The sequence below is a fragment of the Aquila chrysaetos genome, chromosome 5 (genome assembly GCF_900496995.4).
Source record: "Aquila chrysaetos chrysaetos chromosome 5, bAquChr1.4, whole genome shotgun sequence".
In the NCBI taxonomy this organism is placed as follows: domain Eukaryota; kingdom Metazoa; phylum Chordata; class Aves; order Accipitriformes; family Accipitridae; genus Aquila; species Aquila chrysaetos.
Genome location: NC_044008.1, coordinates 50,538,525 through 50,560,765, shown reverse-complemented (window position 1 = coordinate 50,560,765; position 22,241 = coordinate 50,538,525). Strand labels below are relative to the sequence as shown.

The 22,241-nt window shown below is 38.2% G+C and overlaps 1 protein-coding gene across 8 annotated transcripts in view; it reads right to left on the bottom strand.

Annotated features, from left to right (window-relative positions):
* The window catches only part of PDE8A (phosphodiesterase 8A), a 143,645-nt gene that overhangs the window by 29,808 nt on the left and 91,596 nt on the right, over positions 1-22,241 (bottom strand). For all 8 annotated transcript variants that reach the window (XM_030013479.2, XM_030013473.2, XM_030013475.2 and 5 more), the window contains exons 2-14: positions 21,384-21,440; positions 18,746-18,936; positions 17,492-17,548; positions 15,133-15,190; positions 13,527-13,615; positions 13,203-13,281; positions 11,481-11,618; positions 5,970-6,058; positions 5,260-5,311; positions 5,117-5,159; positions 4,099-4,176; positions 2,766-2,836; positions 1,957-2,121 (exon numbers count right to left, since the gene is read on the bottom strand). In XM_030013479.2, the coding sequence (XP_029869339.1) occupies positions 1,957-2,121; positions 2,766-2,836; positions 4,099-4,176; positions 5,117-5,159; positions 5,260-5,311; positions 5,970-6,058; positions 11,481-11,618; positions 13,203-13,281; positions 13,527-13,615; positions 15,133-15,190; positions 17,492-17,548; positions 18,746-18,936; positions 21,384-21,410 (1,137 nt within the window). In that variant the 5' untranslated portion in view covers positions 21,411-21,440. The remainder of the gene's footprint in view (positions 1-1,956; positions 2,122-2,765; positions 2,837-4,098; positions 4,177-5,116; positions 5,160-5,259; positions 5,312-5,969; positions 6,059-11,480; positions 11,619-13,202; positions 13,282-13,526; positions 13,616-15,132; positions 15,191-17,491; positions 17,549-18,745; positions 18,937-21,383; positions 21,441-22,241) is intronic.

Sequence of the window (22,241 nt, the reverse complement as noted above, 5' to 3'; positions counted from 1 at the left end):
TGATGTATACAGGTGTTAGTTACTGCACATTAATGTTTAGCTCATGATGTAAAAAAAGTTACTGAAAAAAAAAAAAAATCTGAATGCACCCTACTAACAATGTTATGCACCCAAAGTATAGCAGAAGTAAATGTGGATGCTATATCTGAACATGCAATGTCTGCACTTAAAAGAATTATTATATTGCATTTTTATTTTCACATTTGTAAGTAAATTAGTCCGGAGTTTTGCAATTTAAAAGGAAAGGGAGTACTACTCCTATAACTGGCTCAGTGCCTCTTCAATAGCACTGCTATGACACAAATATTTAGGACACCAGATGCTGTCTATCATTTAGAATCAAAGATTCATTTTTTTAAAGAGTTGAAATAGCAGGTGTAATTGTATCTGGCAAATCCATCTTTGAACTCCAAATGCCCTTCCCATCATGAATTCTCCTTGAGAGTTCAAATCCAATAACCTACTACTTGTTCCCCTACTCAGACATAACTTCTGAACGTTAAATGGAATAATATGATTCTGTTTTCAACAGACCCTTTGCTGGAAAATGTTTCTCCCACATCGTTTTAAAACTCATATTATACCATATACCCTCATGCTCTGAAATGGATTTTCTCAGCTTTTCTATTGGTCCATAAAATAGCCTTTGTTTTATTTTTAGTAAGGATTTCGTATTTTGCAATATTGTTACCTGCATGTTCTGGGATCATGGACTGAATACAGTCAGAATACAAATATATGTAATAATCAACAATCCACAAGAAGGAGAAAACAGTTGAGTTTATGGTCTGTGTGTATTCAGCAGGAGAAAAGACTCACTTTGAGACTCTAATGATTATATGTATCAATATTCTTCCTACACTTTTATAGTTAAGGTAACAAAATATTTTGGCTACTAAGTTAGTAAATTCAACCCTGTATGAACCGTTCAGGCCTTCTGGAATTCTTGAAGTCTCTCGTATGTTTCTCCTGATTAGATATTTGCTCTGATATTTTAAAAGGCAAAAATATATGTAAACTGCTTCAAGATTCTGGTAAGATACTGCAAAGGCATCTTGATGGTTACAGCATGAAATTGTAATAGTCCAGAGACATCTCTGAAAAGCTCACATCTTGTGAGCCTTTTTGCATCCAACACACTGTCAAATTTTTTCCTGAGGTAGCCTTTTATATGCAACCTACAGAATAATGGGAACACATATCCTTAAGGCACAGGTAACATTCACCCAAGTTCATCTAGTTATTATCAGGAGGGTCAGACCCCAGGCTCTGAAGGTTTGGGTTCAATTCTTGCTTTGCTACGTGCCCTTTGTTCAACTTTGGGTATAACGCTTCTTTTTCCAATGCCCCCGTTCCTATTTTCATAACATAACAACATAATACATGCCTTCTTCACTCTTTTTCTTGCCTTATTTATTTAAATTATGAGTTCTGTGGAGCATGATTTTGTTTTAATACATGAACATTCATGTTTCTAGCTCAAAGCACTCTGATCTTTCTACGAGTCTCTACTGGTACAAATATAATGCAAGAAATAGCAATAAAAATACATATTTTGCATTCTTTTGAAAACACATCCTTTCTATACACTGAAAAGCCCCCCAAACATGCCATTCTAATCCTAATTAATAAATGCAAGTGTCTGTCTATCTTCCTTTCTTCCTCTCCCATCTATACCTTTTTAAAATGAATCACATTGAAAAAAGAATTGGTTTTCCTCTCTACTTCTAGCAAAACTAATGCTTCAAAGGGACTGGGCAATTTTCTTCCCATTTTCAGAGCTACATTATTAATGGGGGGGGGGGGGGGGGGAATCCACAAAAAGAGGTGTGCAGTTTTTCCTGAAAATTTGCCATTGTAGAGGCAAAGCACATGCCAGATGATAAAGATCGAGTAACTGGGAAAATCAGGCAGTGGAACATTAATCAATAGCTGTTTGTGGCAGTATGTACTTACTGTCATTAACCCTCCAACAAGGTCACTTGTATGTGGATCCTCATCTTTTGTTCCCAGTTGTGGAGAGTACAATTCAGTGGTTCTTAAAATCTCCAAAACCCGGTCTAAAGCTTCTGCAACTGGCATGGGACTGCTTTCTTGTGCAGCATTGATGATGTTTATTACCTAGTTTAGCATTAGACATGTTTTGAATTTAGAAGTGATTTTAGAAACAACAGAGACACTCATCAATTACTATGGAAAACTCATAGCAAATAAACGAGATCTACAACTTTAATCCACATGTGGGAGAATCAAAATGAAAGGGATGTTGATAAAACACTGATGTTTTGCTACTGACTCTGGGAACAAGATCATGGCCTTAAAGACAGCAGTCTTATTAATGACTTTCCCGTTCAAGGCACAGCCTCAAAATGTCTCTGAATGGATTTAATATAACCTTCTCCCATTTGCCTCTCTCAGTTTATTAAAGAGCTGATTTTTGCCAAATCCTTGAGTAGTTTCAGAAAGCAGTTTGCAATGCATAAGTAAGAAGGAGGAACTCTAGTCCTTCCTTCACATAGGCAAAAGTCCTTAAAAAGGGTCATGCAATGACCTCATGGAGGGCACTCTACTAAGCAGGCTTGGGAGAACTTTGTTCAGAGCATCTAGCTTTTTGGAGTGCCACCAGTGGGCAGATAGAACAGGGGAAGATGTTGCACCAGAGGCCAGCACTGCCTTGCTCCTCAGTGTGGATGCTTTACCGGAGCCTTGTGCCCCAGTATTTCAGTACAGCACAACTGACAACAGCTAGTGACAGCGCACATTACCTTGGTGATGGGTGCTTCAATAGTCATGGAATGTATCCTGGCCATAGAAGAGTGCCGCCTTTGTGAGCTGCCTGTGTGGAAAATAAAGCAGAATTTGTATCCTGATTTCAGCGACAAGGCATGACAGGGGGAATCAGCCAAGAAATCTTGATTCATTTTCTGAACTGCTTACCCTGCTGTGCCCTTCAGAGACAATCTATTGCAAAATGTGTACACATGCTTGTTATGCTGGGGACACACAAGTGCAAAGAGATGCTTGCTGAACCACTGATATCCCTGATTAGAGATAAGTAGCTGTAACAGCCTGGCAAAATCATGGCTTTGGTTTTTTATTTTAACTAATTAAAATAATCAGTTAAAAACTCAGTTAAAAGACTATACAGGTGTGTGTGAGTATAAAGCGGGAGGCACAGGTAGGTAACTATTGTACTTAGGTTATTACGGGATACATGTACTTGTGCTGCCTGATGCAACATGACAAGTCATAATGAGTCAGCTTCCAAGCTGAGGTAAATCCGTGAAGCTCCTTTGAAGTGAAGATAGCTATGCCAAATTAGAACAGCAGAGGTTCTGGCCTATTATTCATTGGAAATTGAAAAACAAATGTTTTAGATCAGTTAGCAATTTTGGTTCTGTAGAGAAAAGGCCAAGATGGGATTTTTCTGGATAATTATGTTGTGCTACCTATAAAATGCAGATATATCTCTGTTACTCTTTGTGCTGAGCAGCTCTTAAGAAGAATCAATGCCATTTTTGCTATACTGGAGCATGATTGTATTCTCACTGCCACAGACCCACTTCCATGTTTCACTAGTGTATGCTGCCTAGACTGTAATGATGTATGCTTTAACAAAATCATGTAAGAATCAGCAACAGTTTTGAATATGTGACTCATCTATCAAGTTTGGGGTGATCTAACAGAGCAAAATATAACACAGTGAAAAGAAAACGAAATTCGTAAAAAAATTATCTTCATGTTTTTATCACGAGAGAAGAGGTAAGAAATGTAATAATTTGTTAGGTTTAGAGTTTGCCATTTGTACTTGAAAGTATCTGTGTTGAATCTCATGAGGTCTTCCAGGCAGGATAGTAGACAATAGCCTTCCCTTCTCCACTGGTTCAAAAAAAGACTCAAAGTAGTTCAAGATAAGAAAATGGGACTATTTGACAAATGTAAAGTTATTCGTGAATTGATAACTTGCTATTTTATTCATGTGTGTGTTTGTGTATATATACACACATACACACTTACCTATATTTGTATGTGTATGTATGTATGCACATAAAAATCTGAATATATATAGAAATCAGAAAAATCTATTTGTTAACATACCATCACTCCCTCTTGATGTTGTGGATCTGACATCTAGTGATCCTTTCCTCCTGTCTTTGTGTCTGCCAGTCTGAATATCTGTGGAGAAAATGACATGTAGAATGACATTAAGTTGTGCCTAAGATGTATGTTAAAGGAACTGAAACTCAGTGAAATCCTGATAGCAGCTGAGTGACACTTACCACAATGCTTCAGCAGACGAGAGCCAATGAAAGCTCCTTTTTAAACTCTCGCCCAATTACGCTGTCATGAACCCGGTCATGCTCTCTGGCAGAACATGCCTAAGTGTTTTTGCAGAAGGGATCTAACAGTGTGGAGGGAAAAGTTCCTCTCTTGACACAGTGACACAATTGTAGTTGTGAATACAACTTGTGCAACACACCTGAGTTCACTCAAGTAACAACTGCCACAAAGAACTGGTCGACCAAAGTAGACTACACGCTAGCAAACTAGGCAATGTATCCTAGGTCCCTTACAGACTCCGACAGATACAACAAGTACCTGCAGCATAGATGCCAAGGATGTCTTAATTGAAGTGCTGACATGTGGCATGAGGGTGAATGGTAGTGTTGGTCATCCTCATTTCCACCCACATGCAAATACCGCACAATACAGTTAAAAGCAATGCAAACATACATGCCACTAGATATAGACCAGCCACAGCAACATGACAACTAGACAGCAACCTTCTTATTTCTAATTTTGTCACAGGGATCCACTGCCTACACCTGAAATGTGACACTGAATCCAGCAATATCACAATATCAACTTGAGGCCCTATTACTGCATTTTCAAGGGTGGGTTGCTTTATATCACTTCTAAAACAAATGAGGCAGGTAGAGAGGGCTTGTATTTATTTTCTTGCTTTTTGAGCTGGATTCCCAGCTTATCGCTAACTAAATAGTACTGTTCAGACTGTCCTGTGCAACTGTGGTTTTCAGTCAGATCACTAACAACAGGCTTTACTCTTTCCCCAGGTACGTTCTCCACTTATTAGGACAGAAGAGATGTGTCATACCTGTCTGAGATTCAGCCTGAACACGTTCACATGTCTTCTCCGCCTACAATTTAGTATGAGAAATCCAGTTAGTCAGAACCTTCCCATTATTTTATAATATTTAGGGCTCAAACTAAAGCAAGCATAGCACTATTTTCACTTACCTTATTGTTGTCATTGCACAGTCTACTAATTGACACATAGTGTCTAATCTTTCTGTAGGCAAAAAACAGCGTGTTAATTCCCATCCAAACCTCAGCTCTAATTCACTGCTGATACACAAAATGGGTAAGAGCAACGAATTAATATGGGACAAATCCTGTTCTGGCAGGAAGGCTCAACTGGGAATGGAAAAAACCCACAGTTCTGCACATGATGGGGAATACAAAATGGAAGCATCTTTTGCAAAGATTGTCTCCTCTCTCTCTCTCCTTTGAATTTTGACCAGGATCAAAGCACACAGTGACCTAATCACATAAAGACACTCAGCAACAGCCTTGAGTAGGTGAGCACAGAGGGACACAGCACAGGTGCACAGTGGAACAGGACATAGGTCCTGGTGGTCCCAAAACAATGCACAGAAAGAGCTAAGAGTGCACTTGCACTTCAGGGAGTATTAGAAGAGTAAGAGTCACAAGGGAGCACATCTGGATCTTTGGCTCCTTTTGGGGGAGAATTGGGAGAATTATACTTTCCCTGCACACAGCATGTAAAGTTGGTTTTGCCCCAAGGAATTAAATGCAGAGGTCTCAGGCTCCCTCCCTTGCATAAGTTTCCTTTATACTCAGGACAATCCAATGTCTGCTGAAAGCAACTGAACTCTAAACTGAGCCTTGACTCAGACCTAAATCATGGCTTTAGCTTTCATACTTACCCTCCCTGTCCAACGACAGGTAGTATCTTCACATTTTGTTGTATGCTATCTCCATTTTTCTTTTTCGCATAGTACATTCCTTGCCATTCCTGAAAAAGGAATTCAAGTGGAAGGAAGTTCAGACAAAACAGCAAGAGAAGCTGTAGCTTCATACCTTTTTTCATTGAAAGCTGTCTTAGAATACAAAACCAGTCAGGACTGGTTAAACTGTGCTTACCCTCAAATTTCTCCCCTGTAACTAACCTGTAGGTCACTGTGTTGCTGCCAAAGCACTGAGAACTTCCAGAGGGGCAGCCTGTGAGTGCCCTGATGGCAACAGCCAAACCTCAGGTGCTGTGGGAATCAGAACCACATATTCTCTTCCCAGTCCTACCTCAATGGTGTTGGGAGTCACTGGGGGGAGAAGACCTGTCAAAGACCTTTGCAAGAGTGAGAGCTCAGGCCAGCCCCTGGAGCAAGAGTCCCCCAGAGGCTCCAGGAGCGCCTGCAGGCTCTAACAGTGTGGGGCACCCCCCTGCCCTGCCCCAGGACCACCCACCACGCCACTGGGACTGCTATGCTGACCTGCCTGACTTTTTCCCTGGCTGCGCTGACTCCTCCCAGGACAGGAAGGTCAGTGAGAAACCATTATGCTGATCTGTCCACCTTCACTTCTGGACTGCACTGTCTCTCCTGCAGAGTTGGGAAGTCTTATCTCTGGTTAACATTAAATATATCTGTGACTAAAAGCGCTTTGGTATCCTAGCACATTTACTTTCCACATTGTCAGTTCAGTCTCAAAGAGCAGCAGAGATTTATCCTGGCTTTTTTAAAGCAAAAAAGAGCCTAGTAGAATAGCTACCGGATTCTGCCTCCCATCTGCTGACGTCCCCTCTAAAGGCACTCTGGTTTTAGGATCACATTCAAGTAGACAATTTTTGAAGTATCACATTGTCACTACCAGTATCATTGGTTTTTGATAAAATTCATAAATGGGAAAAAAAAGACAGGGTGGAAAGGAATTTTTCATTTTGCAGTGAGAAGTCTTTTTTTTCCTCTGGAAATGAGACATTTCTTTCTAGTGCGGAGCCTCATTTTTTCTTTCAATGAGACTCGGGAAATGTCCCTTCTCCCTTGTTTAAGACATGCTTAAAATGAAATACTGTTAAAACAACCACTTTTGTTACTTAGAGACTTTAAAACCAGAAGGCACCACCATGGTCTAACACCCAGCCCCAAACCACTTCCCTCCAGTGGAGCTCACACCCACGCTGTGAAGCAGGAGAGCTCCCATGCTGATGCATGCAGACACAGCTAAATGCGGCTTCAGCACATGCCGGGGCATGGGCCCCCCTACCTGTTGCTCCCTCCCAATTTCCTCACCATGCTGCTGCTGCTTCTCAAACTGTGCTACAAATACCACAGCAAAGACATGTACCACAACACTGACGGAACTCCCAGGGTCTCCCCTTACGTGTGGTGCCTGGACTAGAGTTGCCCCCTCACAGGGCTATTTAGCAAAACTCAGGGAAAGCAAAATTTGGGAACTCTGGGTCTCCCCCCTTCATTTCTGGCAGCAGCACATAGGCCAGTAACATTCCAACAGAGCCAGTCTTTTGTAACCTGGCAGCCAACAAAATTTACAATCTTGCCTACACGTTTCCATCACTAGAATTGTTGTTGTTGGTCTTTTTTAGCAGATGCATATTTTGAGCTGAGCATCTAATAAATACCAAGTGATTAATAAATAATTGATTCCATATTGCATATTCACTTAATACAAACTACCCATGCCAATTGCTGTCTTTCGGTTGAGTTCAACAGACTGTAGATCAGATCTTACAAACATATGTGAAAATACCTTCATGAGGCAGATGATACATTTATTTATGTTAGACTGACAGATCTCACAGTCAAGCATGCCAGAGCACAGGTACAGAAAGAACAGTTTTGCATTTACATTGATGGAGCCAGCAAATAAAGATTCCAGCCCACAGAGAGCTGCATGGTGACAGGCTGTGCAGAAAAATATATGAAAGGCTTTTCTGAGGATCTGTCAGAGAAAAGAACTGCGCATAACAAATTTTGAAGCGAGCATAGTATCTTCTCCTGTGAGCTGCATGAGGAATACTAATGAAGATAAAGAAAACATCACAAAATATAATGCTCTCATAATTAAAAGTATGCATATCAATAGTTTCCTGACAAACAGGATGAGGCAGAGATGAGTAATCGATCTCTAACCCAGGTAATAAACCTGGAATATGCACAAAGGGGTGAAGTCATGAGGTACAGCTTGGGTAATTCCCACATTGAAAGTGCATCCTTTTCAAGACAGGTTATTCACTAATGTGTTCTTCTTAGTCAACAGATCAATTTTTCAACTTGTGAATTTCTAAAACCTGTGAAACTGTGGCAGGAAATGTGTGAGGGAAAAGGTCAGCAGAATTCTGAGAAATAGGAGGTCCAAGCCAAACTCCTGCTGGTAGGAAAAGTTCTCCCAGGGATGTTACTTAAACATATTTTAAGAACACCATATGCTCTCTCACAGAGCCTCTGTCAGCAATCCAAGAGAGAAGAGCTACTTCACAAGACGTGCTGTCAGTCAAGCTTATCGTTATGTCTACATTACAGCCAGACAAGTACAGCAATCGGTCACTTCTGCATGGCCTGGTGTGCTAGGATCGAATGCAGAGTAAAAACCATACACAAAAAAAACGTTTCATCCTTTATAGAGTAAATCAACGCTGAGGTTTCAAACTTCATTAAGGCGGCCATGGCATGCATCTATCCACTGAGCAGTCATACATTCATAGTAAGTAATCCCCCAATTCAGCCTTCCTTTTAGACTGGGGCTTCTTGCACAAGACAGCGAAGTTCAGCAAGCTACTTGCAGAAAACAGAACAAACCAAAATGAACACAAGATGTCATGAAAACAATCTCACAGAAAGTAAGGCTGAGTTAGGAAGGAATTGCCATAGACCTTTATCATAGAGCATGATCGCTCTCTCACCCCCTCTGTAAAGATAGCTATGTTGCAAATAATTCCCAAGGAGTGAGAGGAATTGCATGTCTTGTCTGATTTATTGATAGCTATCCATCTCACTTCAGAAAAAGCGAAACTAAGATAAAGAGCTTTGTGTCAAACTGCAGAGATCAGAGGCAGTAAGAATTCTAGTCAGAATTGCACATTTCATCTTAATGGATGTAATTTGAATCATGAAACAGAAGAATGAAGAAAGTACAACTTGTTTTTTAACTCCTCAAGCATGGATGGTTGAAAATGCCTTTCAATAACGCTGGCTTCTTGCAAATTACAGCCAGCTGTAGTAAGAAAAAATGAACTTCCAGAGATTTTTTTTTTTTTTTGCTAAGAGAAACAACATCCTGACCCAAGAATCTCTATGTACTATGCAATTAGCAATTTTTGTGTATAATGCCTATGAACTTTTGTTTGGATATACTGAACTTGCTCACAGCGCTATGTTTGTCAGCACAAGAGAGGAAACGCTGCAAGAGTTCATCTTCCTAAATTCCATTTAAAGACTAGAGGTAGATTTTATACAGCTTACATTTTTCTAAAGATCAGAAAATCTTGCTTTCTATTATTATTGTTATATTACCATGTTTGTTCAAAACACAAAAGCCAAACCTGCTGACAGAAGAATATCACAGTAGTAGACAGTTGGCTTTTTTTGTATGCTATAACCTACAGTAGCCCATATATAGCCTATTGAAATGGGAAGCAGTCTTTTAAATTTAGTATATAAAGAAATCACAAGCCTGAAAACAACACACAGACCATATCAGAATGATCCAGACGCAAGTTAGGGACCTCTGAAAATGCTGTAACATCTTGACACAAATTATTTCAAACTAAAGCACCTTCAAAAAGCTGCAGTATTTCAAAGATTGTTCTGCACAGTTAACCTCTACTTGCAAATACTTCCTGTAAGAATTTAATTTGCAATTCATTTTTCTATTAATATGTAAATGTAAGGCTACATAGATTGCATACTATACAATGTTCCAAAGGGAAAAACAAAAAAACATGTAAACAGCATATATCCACCTAAAACAGCTTAAGCTGTTCCAGAGAAACAGGTTTAAATAGGTAGTATTTCATTAGCCCTCGCAATTGGAAGTCCTAGAGCCAGGAGTAAAATAAGTGTGAGGAAGCAGATGGATTAGGGCTAGATTTCTATCATTCGTAGAGTAAAATATATTTCCATTATTAAAGACATTTTTATCAGCACACTAAAATACTAAAAAAATGAATCACTTGATATCTTGAGAACTGATGTTGTGGATTTAAAGCCTGACTCATCTAATGTATTTGAATTATAACTTAACAAATACTTCCTCCTAACATCAGTTTTGTATTACACAAATTTACTGAAATAATTTTGGTCAGGCAACAGAGGTGTGAAGCACCATAATCCAAGCTATTGTCTATTGCTGGGATCTCTTCCAAAAGGCCAATACATGTAGAAATAAGTGACACATTCTTGTTGAAATGCACATGCAATCTGCACCCAGCTAGAGTGCAGTTTTTGTTGATGAATGCTTATGTTAGTACCCTGATTTACAGAGTATGACTCATCACAACTTTGCATCGGTGCTTTTGCATCACTGCCTAGATACACAGAGTGCCATGATTCACTTTAGCATCTCCCTGCTCTGTGTCAGCAACATGCTGTTTCCCCGCCAACAGTCAGTATGACCCAACTGGCTATCCTGACTCAGGTCTGAGCATGGGCCATGACGCATCTACAAACACACCAATTCCCAAATCTCTTTGCGTAACCTCCAGTGATCTTCTTCCTATAAGGTACTATGACATGTTCAATGACATCAGAAGCATTTACACCTTATTGTCAAAATGCAAATGAAAGCTCCTAGATGGATCCTCATGCTACAGCTACAACAGTCCCAAAGGAACATCATGGAGCTACCAGCCAAACAGTAATGTCTCTCTGTAATGACCTCCCTTGAAGCCAGCTGCACTTCCTCATGCACTTTCTTGGTGCAAAAACATTTCTAATGGAAATCCATTAGACAGCTCCCATGTCATTAGAGAATAAAATATACTGGCAGCTGGCACTGCCTATCACTCTCAAGTGATATTGCAAATGTGTCTTCTAATATTTTTACATTCTGGACTTGCAAATGAACTTCCACATTTCATGCTGAAATACTTCTACATGGTTCTTTTTTTCATTTACATACACTGGATAACGTGCATCCAGCCCATTTCTCTTTGGTATTCCCACACCTTTTGCTGCATACAGCATATATTATAAAGAAACACAGCAAGTCACTTATTTTCATAAAACATGTACCTCTTCTAAGCAAGAAAAGAGAAAGAAGCCCTTAAAAAATGAGCATTTTTTTACTTCCTCTTCTTGTTTGAGTAAGAAAGCTGCAAATGCTAAGTGTCTGTGAAGCTGCAAGTTACATCATGTGTCATCCCTGGAAAATAAAAACTTTTACAGGTAGCAAACGATAAGTGATACAATGCCATTACTTACCTTTCCTATCTTTATGCAGGAATTAATAGTATCTAGGAAATCAGCTTTTTTTTCATTTATAGGCACTTCTGTTAATTCCTTTCCTATTAGTTCACCTATTTGATAGCCCATCATTGTTTCAAAAGCAGGATTGACGTACTGTGAAATAAAAACAAATAAAAAAACATTCAACAGAATACTTAAAGCACAACAGAATCCCTTTTTTTTATTTGCTAAACCAAGGGATCTCTTTCCCAGCCTGAAATAAATCTCTATATGTACTGCTCCTGAGGGAAATGCCTACATTTTTTTCTTTGTGAAGCAAACCAGGAACATCCATGTTAGAAGAGTTGTGCAGAGTGTGCGCATGTGAGCAAAGAGAGGGAAATTATGGAAACAGCTGAGTATTACATATCCGCAGAGTTTAGACAGAAAACATGAATTCCTGAAAAATTAGCTCTGTCAGTTCTCAAACCTATAAACCTTCAAACCTACTTCAGTGTTCCTAAAAATCACAAGTTAGATGGTGGGATACCATAGGAATATTAACTTTATCTATTGACAAATCAACTGCTACTCCTCTGTCCAGGCAAAGCTCAGCCAAGCAGACTGGAAGTGGAATCTAATGAAGCAACTTTCTCTCCGAAATGAATGTTGCATTTCACTGCAATTTTATGGTCCTTGCCCAACAAAACTGAACACTGGTGCCCATAGGCCACACCTTCACCACCCTCTCACTGAGTTAGACACAGGTCCTGTCATAACAGCATGTGAAAGCCTCACGATTTACAATGTTTCAATATGAAAGAAATTAAAAGTGTACCGCTGGATGCCCTCTGCTCCTAAAGATTCCCCCCTAAAGGTTCCTTCCAAAAGATTCCCCCACTATATGAGAAAGCCCTGTCTGCTGCAGCTCCAGGACTCTTGCACATGTCAGTTCTCTCATGCTCTGGGGCTGTCAGCACAGGGACAAAATTTGGTCTGAAAAAACGTATTTAAAACAACTCCAGGATGCGTTCTGTTATTTTTGTAAAAGCAATGAAGAAGGCACATCCTTCAATGAAATTGCCATTGTCGAGATTTGGGTCAAGAGGGTACAATTTATATGCATGTTATAACTCCCAGAGGCTTAGACTCAAGCTCTTTACCGATAATAACATCTCTCCTCTCAGCCTTCATAGCTAGGAATGGAACCAACTCCCTTATAAAGATGATGTTTTTCAGGACCACAAACCTAAGCACAATTCTTTTCCCTTTTTTAAAGAAAGTTTTAAGAAAGGATTACATCCAAAAAGTTTGCCCAAGAATTCCGATGCATCAAACAGTATCAGATTTAAGCAAAAAAAAAAAAGTGTACTACCTTTATTTAAAGAGAACATCAATCAGATTTGCTTTTCAAGAGCATCAAATTAACATACAATATTTTTGGAAAAGAATGCATACAAGGCAGTGACTGCATTCATTCATGATATAAAAGAATCATTACAAAAAAATAAAAGCATGAGAGTAAATCCTTATTCATTCAGAAACACTAATCTCCCTTAAAATTGACTTGATTTATGCAAGTTATTTTAAATGGAGAAAATTCTACTCTACAGCTAAACTCACTCCAATCTTTTTAGAACCATTCAGTTAGGTTAGATTCTTGTACTGTAAGAAAGAGTAAATGTAACCATGGATGAAATAAAATACAGTCAGTCCACAGAGCAATTATCTGTACTTATAAAAATAACTGGAACAAACCTGTATTACATGGTCTTCACTTGTGATCTCAATGGCTTCTTGACTTTTCTCTAATGCTGTAAATAATGAATTACATGCCCTGGAGACAAAAAAAAAAAAAAAAAAAAAAAAAAAGGCATTTGATTAAATTTAACCCACGTAATTCTTATTGTATACGACAATAAGGTATTGCAACTCTGTACTGAATAAAGTTGTACTTTAATGATTAACATATTTTCTTCAGCTAACTGACATTCTATAATTAACTACAGTATAGTAAAATACTCTTTTAAGGATGTGGCTGAATTGGCATTTTTTTGTTGATAATGTTTTTGGTAAAATTACCTTAGTTTGAATTGTGCCTGCACCTCTCCGAATTCCAGCTGAATCAACTCATTGTAACAGGCCATTATATTAGAATTTTCTACATATCTCTGCAAATAAAAGGTTAGAAATAATTCATTAATACACATTTCCATACTTAAGGGTATAAAGCTCTGTTTTCTTTTGCTTGATAAAGAACTAAAAAGGAGTAGATGTGCAAAAAATGAACATGTTGTAACATAAGCAACATGAGAAGATTATTTTCTGGGACTCGTAAATTCTTCAGGATACTGCATTTTGAAAAGGTGACAGATCCTCACAGCAATGAGGTTCAACCAATCTGTTTATTTTCTGTGATTGTCAGCATGATCAATATATAAAAGTATGTACTTTTAATGAAGTTATATGCTTTCATGATACTTATTTAAAATAACGGTGCAAAAATTACGTTGTGTCTCAAGTCATCAAAATTTGAGATTATTATGAGTTTCCAATTGCTAATACCCCAATTTGTATACATAGAAGAAAGCAAAACTTCCTGACAAATATACCTACTATTGGATACAATTATTCATTTGGGGGCTTGTATAGCAATGACCTCAGTATCTTTGATTTTTTTTAAAACATCTTGTATTTACCGGGTATGAGCCTGAATGTTAAATCTGTGTTCATGCTAAACTACCACAGACATTGATAGTTTGGGAGGGAGGATTGATTACCAAAGGTAAGCCACCACATCAAGGCTGATAAAGAAAATTTTCTACGCTTTGCCATTAGTCCCATCTTCGAGGCTCTGATCCATAAATAATTCAGAACCTGTGTCAGATTATTTATGTGCCCACTGGAATGACTCTGTACATATAAGTACAGTTATTTTCAGGCTAGCATTTCTAGCATTTCCTGTATTAGGACCTTACTACAAGTAAGCAAACTGGTGCAAATAGATCGTGATGGGATAGCAAAAAATCTGGTGAGCATGCAAACCAAAAACTCTGAATCACGTTGTAAATCATGCACATTTTTGTTTCATTGTCTGATTAATGCAATGAGGAATCCACTTAACTGACGCACTAATAAGCACCTTTCCTGCTTAATTGGAATAGTTGCCAAAGAACAGACTTCAACGTAACACTTTTCAGGTGCCTCCAAACAAAACATAATAGCACTTGACAGTGTCTGAAGCCTGTTTACAGATGTGAATTGGCATTTGATAGAAGAGATTTCCCACAGCACATTCTGTTGCTCATTGCAAGCTGCTCTCTGGCTCTGGTATAGTCACTAGAGTCAATTTTGTCAATGTCAACCTTTCAAGCAGAGCATCATATACTTACTCTGAACTAAATGCATAAAGCAGAAAAGTCTCAGCACCATTTCTTGTATTTCTGAGAATGTCCACCTCCTTAGCATTATTCTAATTCCACTGGTGTATGGTAGTTCAGAATTGGGAGATATATATATATATATATCTTATATATATATATATATATATAAGAATGAGCAGCGTGAATGAGATTTACAAGTTGGATTACTGACACAAACAGTCACTGACAGCCAAACTTCTGGATAGTTTCTCGCATGACAATTTTTGAATGTCAGAGCAACCTAGTAGAGTATAAAACACACATACCCTTGTGAAGCCAGCAGAGATCAGGGGCAATATTGATGACTCTTCACGATCGGCATGCCTTTTAAAGAAGGATGATAAAGTCAGAGATTATTTCTGTAATCAACTGAGACGCAATTTCACAAGCCATTGACACACCTGTACCCCAGAAGTCACACTAAAGGCTAATATGGCTAGATCCTTATAGGATCTATGAGTAAAACATATTTTTTGTTATTTTTATAAGCTTTCATCTTTGGCAGGGATAAGCCAAAATGTTATTCTCCTTTTTGCATGTAATGAGCTGCTTACATCACAAAAAACTAATGCTTCAAGAAAACAAATTAACTAGATTGTTGGACTATTCCTTCTTTTTTGGTACTGGATTCTTTGTTGTTTATGCTGTCCCTAGTCGAAGATGCGCCTGAAAGTCTACATGGCCAAAGTTTTAAGAAATGACTTGTTATCTGAGTGTACCAAATCTTTCATAGGCAACTCAAGATGCCTGAATGAGGATGGATTTTCTAGTGTTGCCTACCCAGCGCCTTCTAATAGGTCGCTTGGGGATGACACACACCTAAAATGAGATATCTGAATAATTTTGAAAAACTTGGCTATACTAACTGTTAAAAGATACTCCAACATATGTGAATGTATGGCTGGGATCTGGAAGAAAGGCCATTATGTTAAGTTTCTGTAAATGAGCAGATAGAAGCTGGTCAAGTTTAGCAGATGGCACAATAGCTTTTATTTATGCGTGAAATTTTGAATCTCATGGCACCTCTTATTTTTGTTTTCTGTGCACTTGTTTCTTATGATGAAGAGAATGATGCCTACTAAAGTACAAGGTTTGCCCAAGATTAAGCAGACAGAAGGGCAGCTGTCAGAAAAATCTCCCTATTCCTCATGCCAGCTATCTGGTAATGCTGCCTTCCAGAAGCACAAAGAAAGAGGACAGGCATTCTGCAGGGAAAAATAAACCTAAAACCCAACAAACTGAACTGCAGGAAAATGAAAGAGAAGACCCTCCATATGATAATGTCAAGCTTTTTCACAAATATGCCTCTTGCAGCAAGAAAGGAAATGTGTAAAAGTTCTCTGTCTGTAAAATCCTAAATAGCAACTCAAGAATGCTTGTGTTTAGCACATGGGAACTTGACACAGTCAATCAGTCCCAGTGGAAGGCAAACTCACTTCTGAAGTTTCCAGAATCCAGGGATACAAGACACATATGAAATGTTTGAGAACTCAAGCTTCTGAGATATTGTCACAGCAGGGGGCTATTATCTTGTCCCAACACACAATGTGAACATTTTGAAAAGACAAAAGTGAGTTGCAGGGAAAACCCCCTTTTGAGCAGTTCCTAACATTGAATCAGCCAGCCCAGCTTCCATGCTCTCCCCACTTCTGAGAGGAACTGCTGGCCCACAGAACCATGGGTGCCTTTCTCTCTGATGTACATGAAGAAGCTCTTGAGTTACTGTTTGCTCTTTTGCTCCTTTTTTTCTCTTTTCTTTTGTATTAGTTTGATGAGAGACAATTCTGACTGTAGAAGCAACGGTTACCATAGTCAGAAGAATTCCTGGCATTAAAACATTAAAGATGATACTCACAATGGAATCCTTTGGAATGTTTTAATTAGGGTCTTTTGTTCACTAGAGATGGTGGTGGAAAACAGGATTTTTAATGGGAAATTTCAACACCTCAGAATTGCTTGTCAGAATAAGTGTTTTCTGAGAAATAGACATTCAATTCCAAAAATTGTACTTTGAGGAAATTATCTTCCATTTATTTAATTTCAGATTAAATATTTTTGTTACTTTTACGTTATTTTATGATATATAAGTAAAGTTTCCAGAGAGAGAAGGAGGAAAAAAAGCATATGCACTGGTTTACTGAGATGTCATAATACAGCCTATTTTACTTTTAATACTTCTATGGTCAGATGCTACTTTAAACTTATCAAATTGTTCTATATCTTTTTTTGTTACTCAACAGATCTCCTGTTTGTGCTGACTTTAATCAGACTAAAAGACAGATCAAGAAAGGTTCAAAGTGTTATTTTTAGTTCCACAGTTCTCTACATGATGTTGCAGAGGTTATTTGAAACATACTCCTAAAGCCTCCAGTGATCAGGAGAGGGGAAAAAACAAAACAAAACAAAACAAAACAATCCAAAGTGAGATCTCTTTAGTAAAAACTAGAACTCAAAAATCCTGTCCCAATCCTGTGGTCAAGGATGGTGAAAACTCTATATGGTATAACACATTATCACTAGTACAGTAAGAAGTTCTAATTAAAGTTTTTTAATGTAGTATTTACTTTTCCAATGCCAAGATTTACATTTTGTTGATCATGTGCAAGTAAAGAGATGAGTATTTACCTTCGTACTACACCAATAATGACTGTATTTTCTGAGGGTTTCGTTGTTCTGATAGACCTTTAAATAAAAAGCAACATTATTTAACCCTTTTTTTTAAGTTCACTTTTCAGAAAACATGACTTTGCAGAATCTTCACACAGTACTTTTCTTAAAATGTTTCTTTTAAAGGGTTTAACAACAGAACAAAAATCAAATCCCGAGCCTGCTGGACCACTAAGAAAGGAGAATAAATTTAGCAGTGTCTGAGACACCATGAAAAAAAGACACAGAGAATGTAGATTAATCTAAACCTCAAACGCTCTCAGTGGTGGAATAGCAAAAATTCCGCCCTCTGAAATGGCATGTCATGGACTTGTTCGAAGGACTTGGCCTCACTCATTTAAGGAGCATTCTACTTTATTCCGGGACAGAACGGTAAAAATGTAACAAGGGGAACAACACTGATATCTAGTCTTTGCCTGACAAAGATCTTATCTAGTTACTTTAGTTTAGCAAGGAGAAGAGCCTTTGTCCCAGTGCCCTGAACCCACCACACTCACCCAGGGTACATAGTCTGACCCTGACACCCCACCCCACAGACTGTTATTTAGTCTAGACACATTCCCAAGGGTTATTTCACTGGAAAGTCACTGAAGCAAGGCACCACTGCCTGTCAACTCTCTGTGGAGAAACTCAGAAAGGCAAATCCTTTTCCCCTTTTTTCATGCTTTACAGCAGTTCGTGAAAGTATTTTTGGAATCAGTTTGCAACTTTGCTCTTCATAACAGATTTTCAAATGTTGTAGGTATGGAAACGTGCACACAAAACATGGCCTATTTGCATCTGGAGTTACTCAACAGCAAATGACATTTCAAAAAATTCAGAACACTAATAAAGTGAATGTGTTCATTAAATTGCTTGGTGGCACATGTGATCTTTGCAGTTAATTTAATGTGCAAACAAGGAACCAGGTACTTGAAAAAACAAAACAAAACAAAAAAAAAACCCCAAACCAAGAGTTCACTATGGCAAGAAATTTGTATGCTGTGGCTCCAAGCCAGATTGAGCTTCAGCTATCCTAGCACACAACTGAAAATGCTACAGCTATCAGATATAAAGCACTGAGGTAACATTATTTGATGCTGCCAGTGGACATCTGTCCAAAAAAATATCAGCATTTGATAGATTTTATAAAAGGGTTATATAAAAGCAAAAAACCTTTGATGATGTGTTAACTATATAGTTAAGCATTAATTACACTGAAATGGTGCTTACCTGCATAATGCTTCTGCATCAAAGTATCTGGAATGTCTATGGTCAATAATGATAATGTCATGGTGTTTATCAAGAAAACATTCTAGTGCAGACTCAGGTGTCCTGGCAATATTACATCGAAATCCAGCTTTCTCACATGCCCAACAGAACCCATTACTCTGGTTATCTTCTTTGGCAAACACTAGAAGTACCTGGGTTAAAGACAGACAGTGAACAATTACAAACAAGTCTTACATATACAGTAGATTCTGTGGCTTTTGCCTGTTCTTAACATGGTTTTTAAAGCCACTTCCAAGGCTTAATCCATTGTTTTTAACAGAATTGCTTTCTATAGACTATTGCTTTTTGTAATTGTCTGTATACAGAGGTGTTTCAAGTGGATAAAACAGTCTGACAGAGCCATTTATATCCACGTGGGATGAACAAGTTTGGGAAGTGGCTCTCTCGTCATTAGCTACAAAAAGAGCTTAGGCAATCAGTTGAGACTACATGCCTACGTTTCAGACAGTGTACATGAAATGACAGCGAGTCTACTTTTCTTCACTGAAATTATCTCACATACAACCATTTTCTTGGGTTTTATTTTTCTTGCCAGGATCATACTCCAGAAAAATAATGCCATGATTCACCTCGTGTGAATTAATATTTAACGGTGCTTCAATGGCATGATGAAAAATGTGCTTTCCTTTTAATCTCATTTGAGTTCCCCAAAGTACTGGGTGCAGCCCACTCCCTGGGGTTTCTGGAAACTACAGACAGGCTGTTCAAGGTGAACTCATGCAAGACTGAAATCGTAAGCAGTACCTCTGTATATGGAGTACATCCCCATGCGACTCCTATGCAAAGCTTGCCATGGGATTTATATCACAGAAAGAGATTACTGTGGTTGAAATCCAGAACAGGAAGTCAGATCTATGAGCCAGTATTTGCTCTGTCCTAACTGGCTGTGTAACTGCCAATAACATTAATCTCTCTGAGCCTTTTTAAAATCAATACAATGCCTACATACTCAAAGTATGATAAGGCCCAATTCCTTCTAAAATGTATTTCAAATTCTAGGGTTGAATACGGTACAGAAGATAAACATGAAGTCTGCTATGGAAGATTCTCACTGATGTGATTGTGCTTTGCATCAGGATAATATTTTGTAGAAGAAAACTCCTTTTGCCTGAAAGAATACACAGAATGGCAGACTACAGATCTATGTTAGCGTTGATTTTGTGGATGACTCGGTATATGCAGCCTTTTGGGAAAGATGGATAACTAAACCAGCATTTGGTCTACTGTCCCAAGACATCAACCTTTCAGTAATTTAATCAAACCACACTTAGATATCTGCTTTGGTCAGGCAATAACGTGGAGCATGTGTAACTCGTACCCCATCCCACTGCCATTTATCTTCTGGGTGATTTTAGGAATTCCTGTGCTGGTTACACTTTGGACCAGTCTGGTGGAATGTCTACCAGTAAATCTTAACGTTTCCATGTAGTGCATATTTTTGTAAGAATGAAGGACTTTGTATTTATTTATTTCAGATTCCTTTTATAGCAACCTGCAAAACTGTTTGCAAAAACATATCATAGTTTGGGCTATATTTAGTGAAGTTAATTTATAGCACTCTGTAAGAGTGGAAGAATGGTTTTCAGCAATAGCACAGAAAGTCAGCAGATCTGAGTTGTATGATCAATTCTGGCACAAATGTGATGTGGTCTAACTTCTCCTTCCCTCATACCTGCCAGCTATATTACCAGGATAAATTGGTAGAATTTTAGAGGCACCTGTGACTGGACAAAAGCGACACAATCATTAATAACAATAAAGGAGGCAGAAATATTTGAGGAACGTTTCTGATTTATACTTGGGGAACAGCTGCAGAAGGCTGCCCTAAGATCTGATGTTCGATGATATTTCTGTCTGTTCTGACAATAGGTCAGGAAGATGTTGAACTGCAGTTCTTGAAGACAGACATTTTCAAATTATCAGGTCCAGATTACTTTCACTCAGGAGTTTTGTAATTACTGACTGAGGAACATCTTGGATTATTAATGGTTCAGTACGTCTTGGGATACAGAAGAATTTTCAGAGGAAGTCCAAGAGTCATGTATCTGCAAACCTCATACCCATCCCAGACAAAATAAGGGGGCAACTGACATATGACCTTTATTAATAAAGAGATAAAGGAGGATGAATTAATGCCAGTCAACAGTGAATAACAAAAAAACCATACTTTGCCAAGCTCACTTCATATCTTTTGTGATGATATTGCAAGTTTGGTTGATGCTAGTAATAATGCGGGTGTAATAGACCCTGACAGGACATTTGGCTTAGTATCATTTTGATGAGATTTTGATTAAGAATTGACGACCAGTAAAATACTAAACAAGGCACACACTAAACTGATTACAAGCTAACTGATAGCAGAAAGAACTACAGATAGCTCTATTTTTACGAACTGAAAGATGGTTGGAGAAAAGAGTTAGGCAAGATTTTTAGGGTATCATATAGAATGTTGTGATAAAAATCTGTTAGGTGCACATTATCACTTGACAAAATTGCTCTGTGAAGACCTCTATACCCAAAAAATTCCAGTCATAAATTTTAAGCTAAATTAAGACTTCAGTTTGAACTGTTGTATTACCTGAAGTTGATTTTGATGAAGTCTCATAGGGCCAAACTGCACATCTGTTACTGGTGCCTAGAAGAAATAAGGGATCTTATTAATACGTATACACCTAGGGAAGAAGAAAAATTAGCTCTGTTAGGAAGACATTTCTTATTTACCACTGTCTCACAGATATACTGCTATCATTATGAGGCTGTTTCTACATGAGGGTCTTATTCTGCTTTTGTAAATTTATATGCAAAGCTGCATTAACACAGAAATCAACAAGCTATTCTTCAAGTCATTTTTTTACTGTTATTTTAAACGTAAAGTAATGGATTAGTCATGAAAGTTTGGTAGACAGTTTGTTATTTTTCTGTATCCTCTGTATCACTCCAGCTGTTCTGCAAAACATGAAAGTGTTTAAAAATTGCTTTTTTTAAGGTCCAAAAAAAGCATTAAATCTCCAGGAGAAAGGCAAAAATACGTAACTCTGCTCTTAGAATTTCACGTGTAACCAGTGCCCAAGAGTGCCGCAAACATACACTAATTTCATTTCTCCAAGAGCTTTTTGCTGCATTCCCTCCTTCTCACCAAGCCCCTCCAGGGAAGGTTTCAGAACTCAGATATTTGTACGTGATGATGCATGCAACTTTGCTTTGAAAAACCCTGCAAAAATGCTGTCATATGTCATGCTTTCTGCATGCCAGTGATTCCCACACTAGATGCTGTTCAAGTAACACAGGCAAACGGTTTAGCTTAGGATGCATGAACTGAGCTAGGATCCTTCCTTCCCATGTGTCATTTCAAGGAATGGAGGTCAATGACCAGAAGTGCTGTTTATCACAACTGTTTCTCTTTGATACGATTAAACATTAATCAAGCTTGAACATG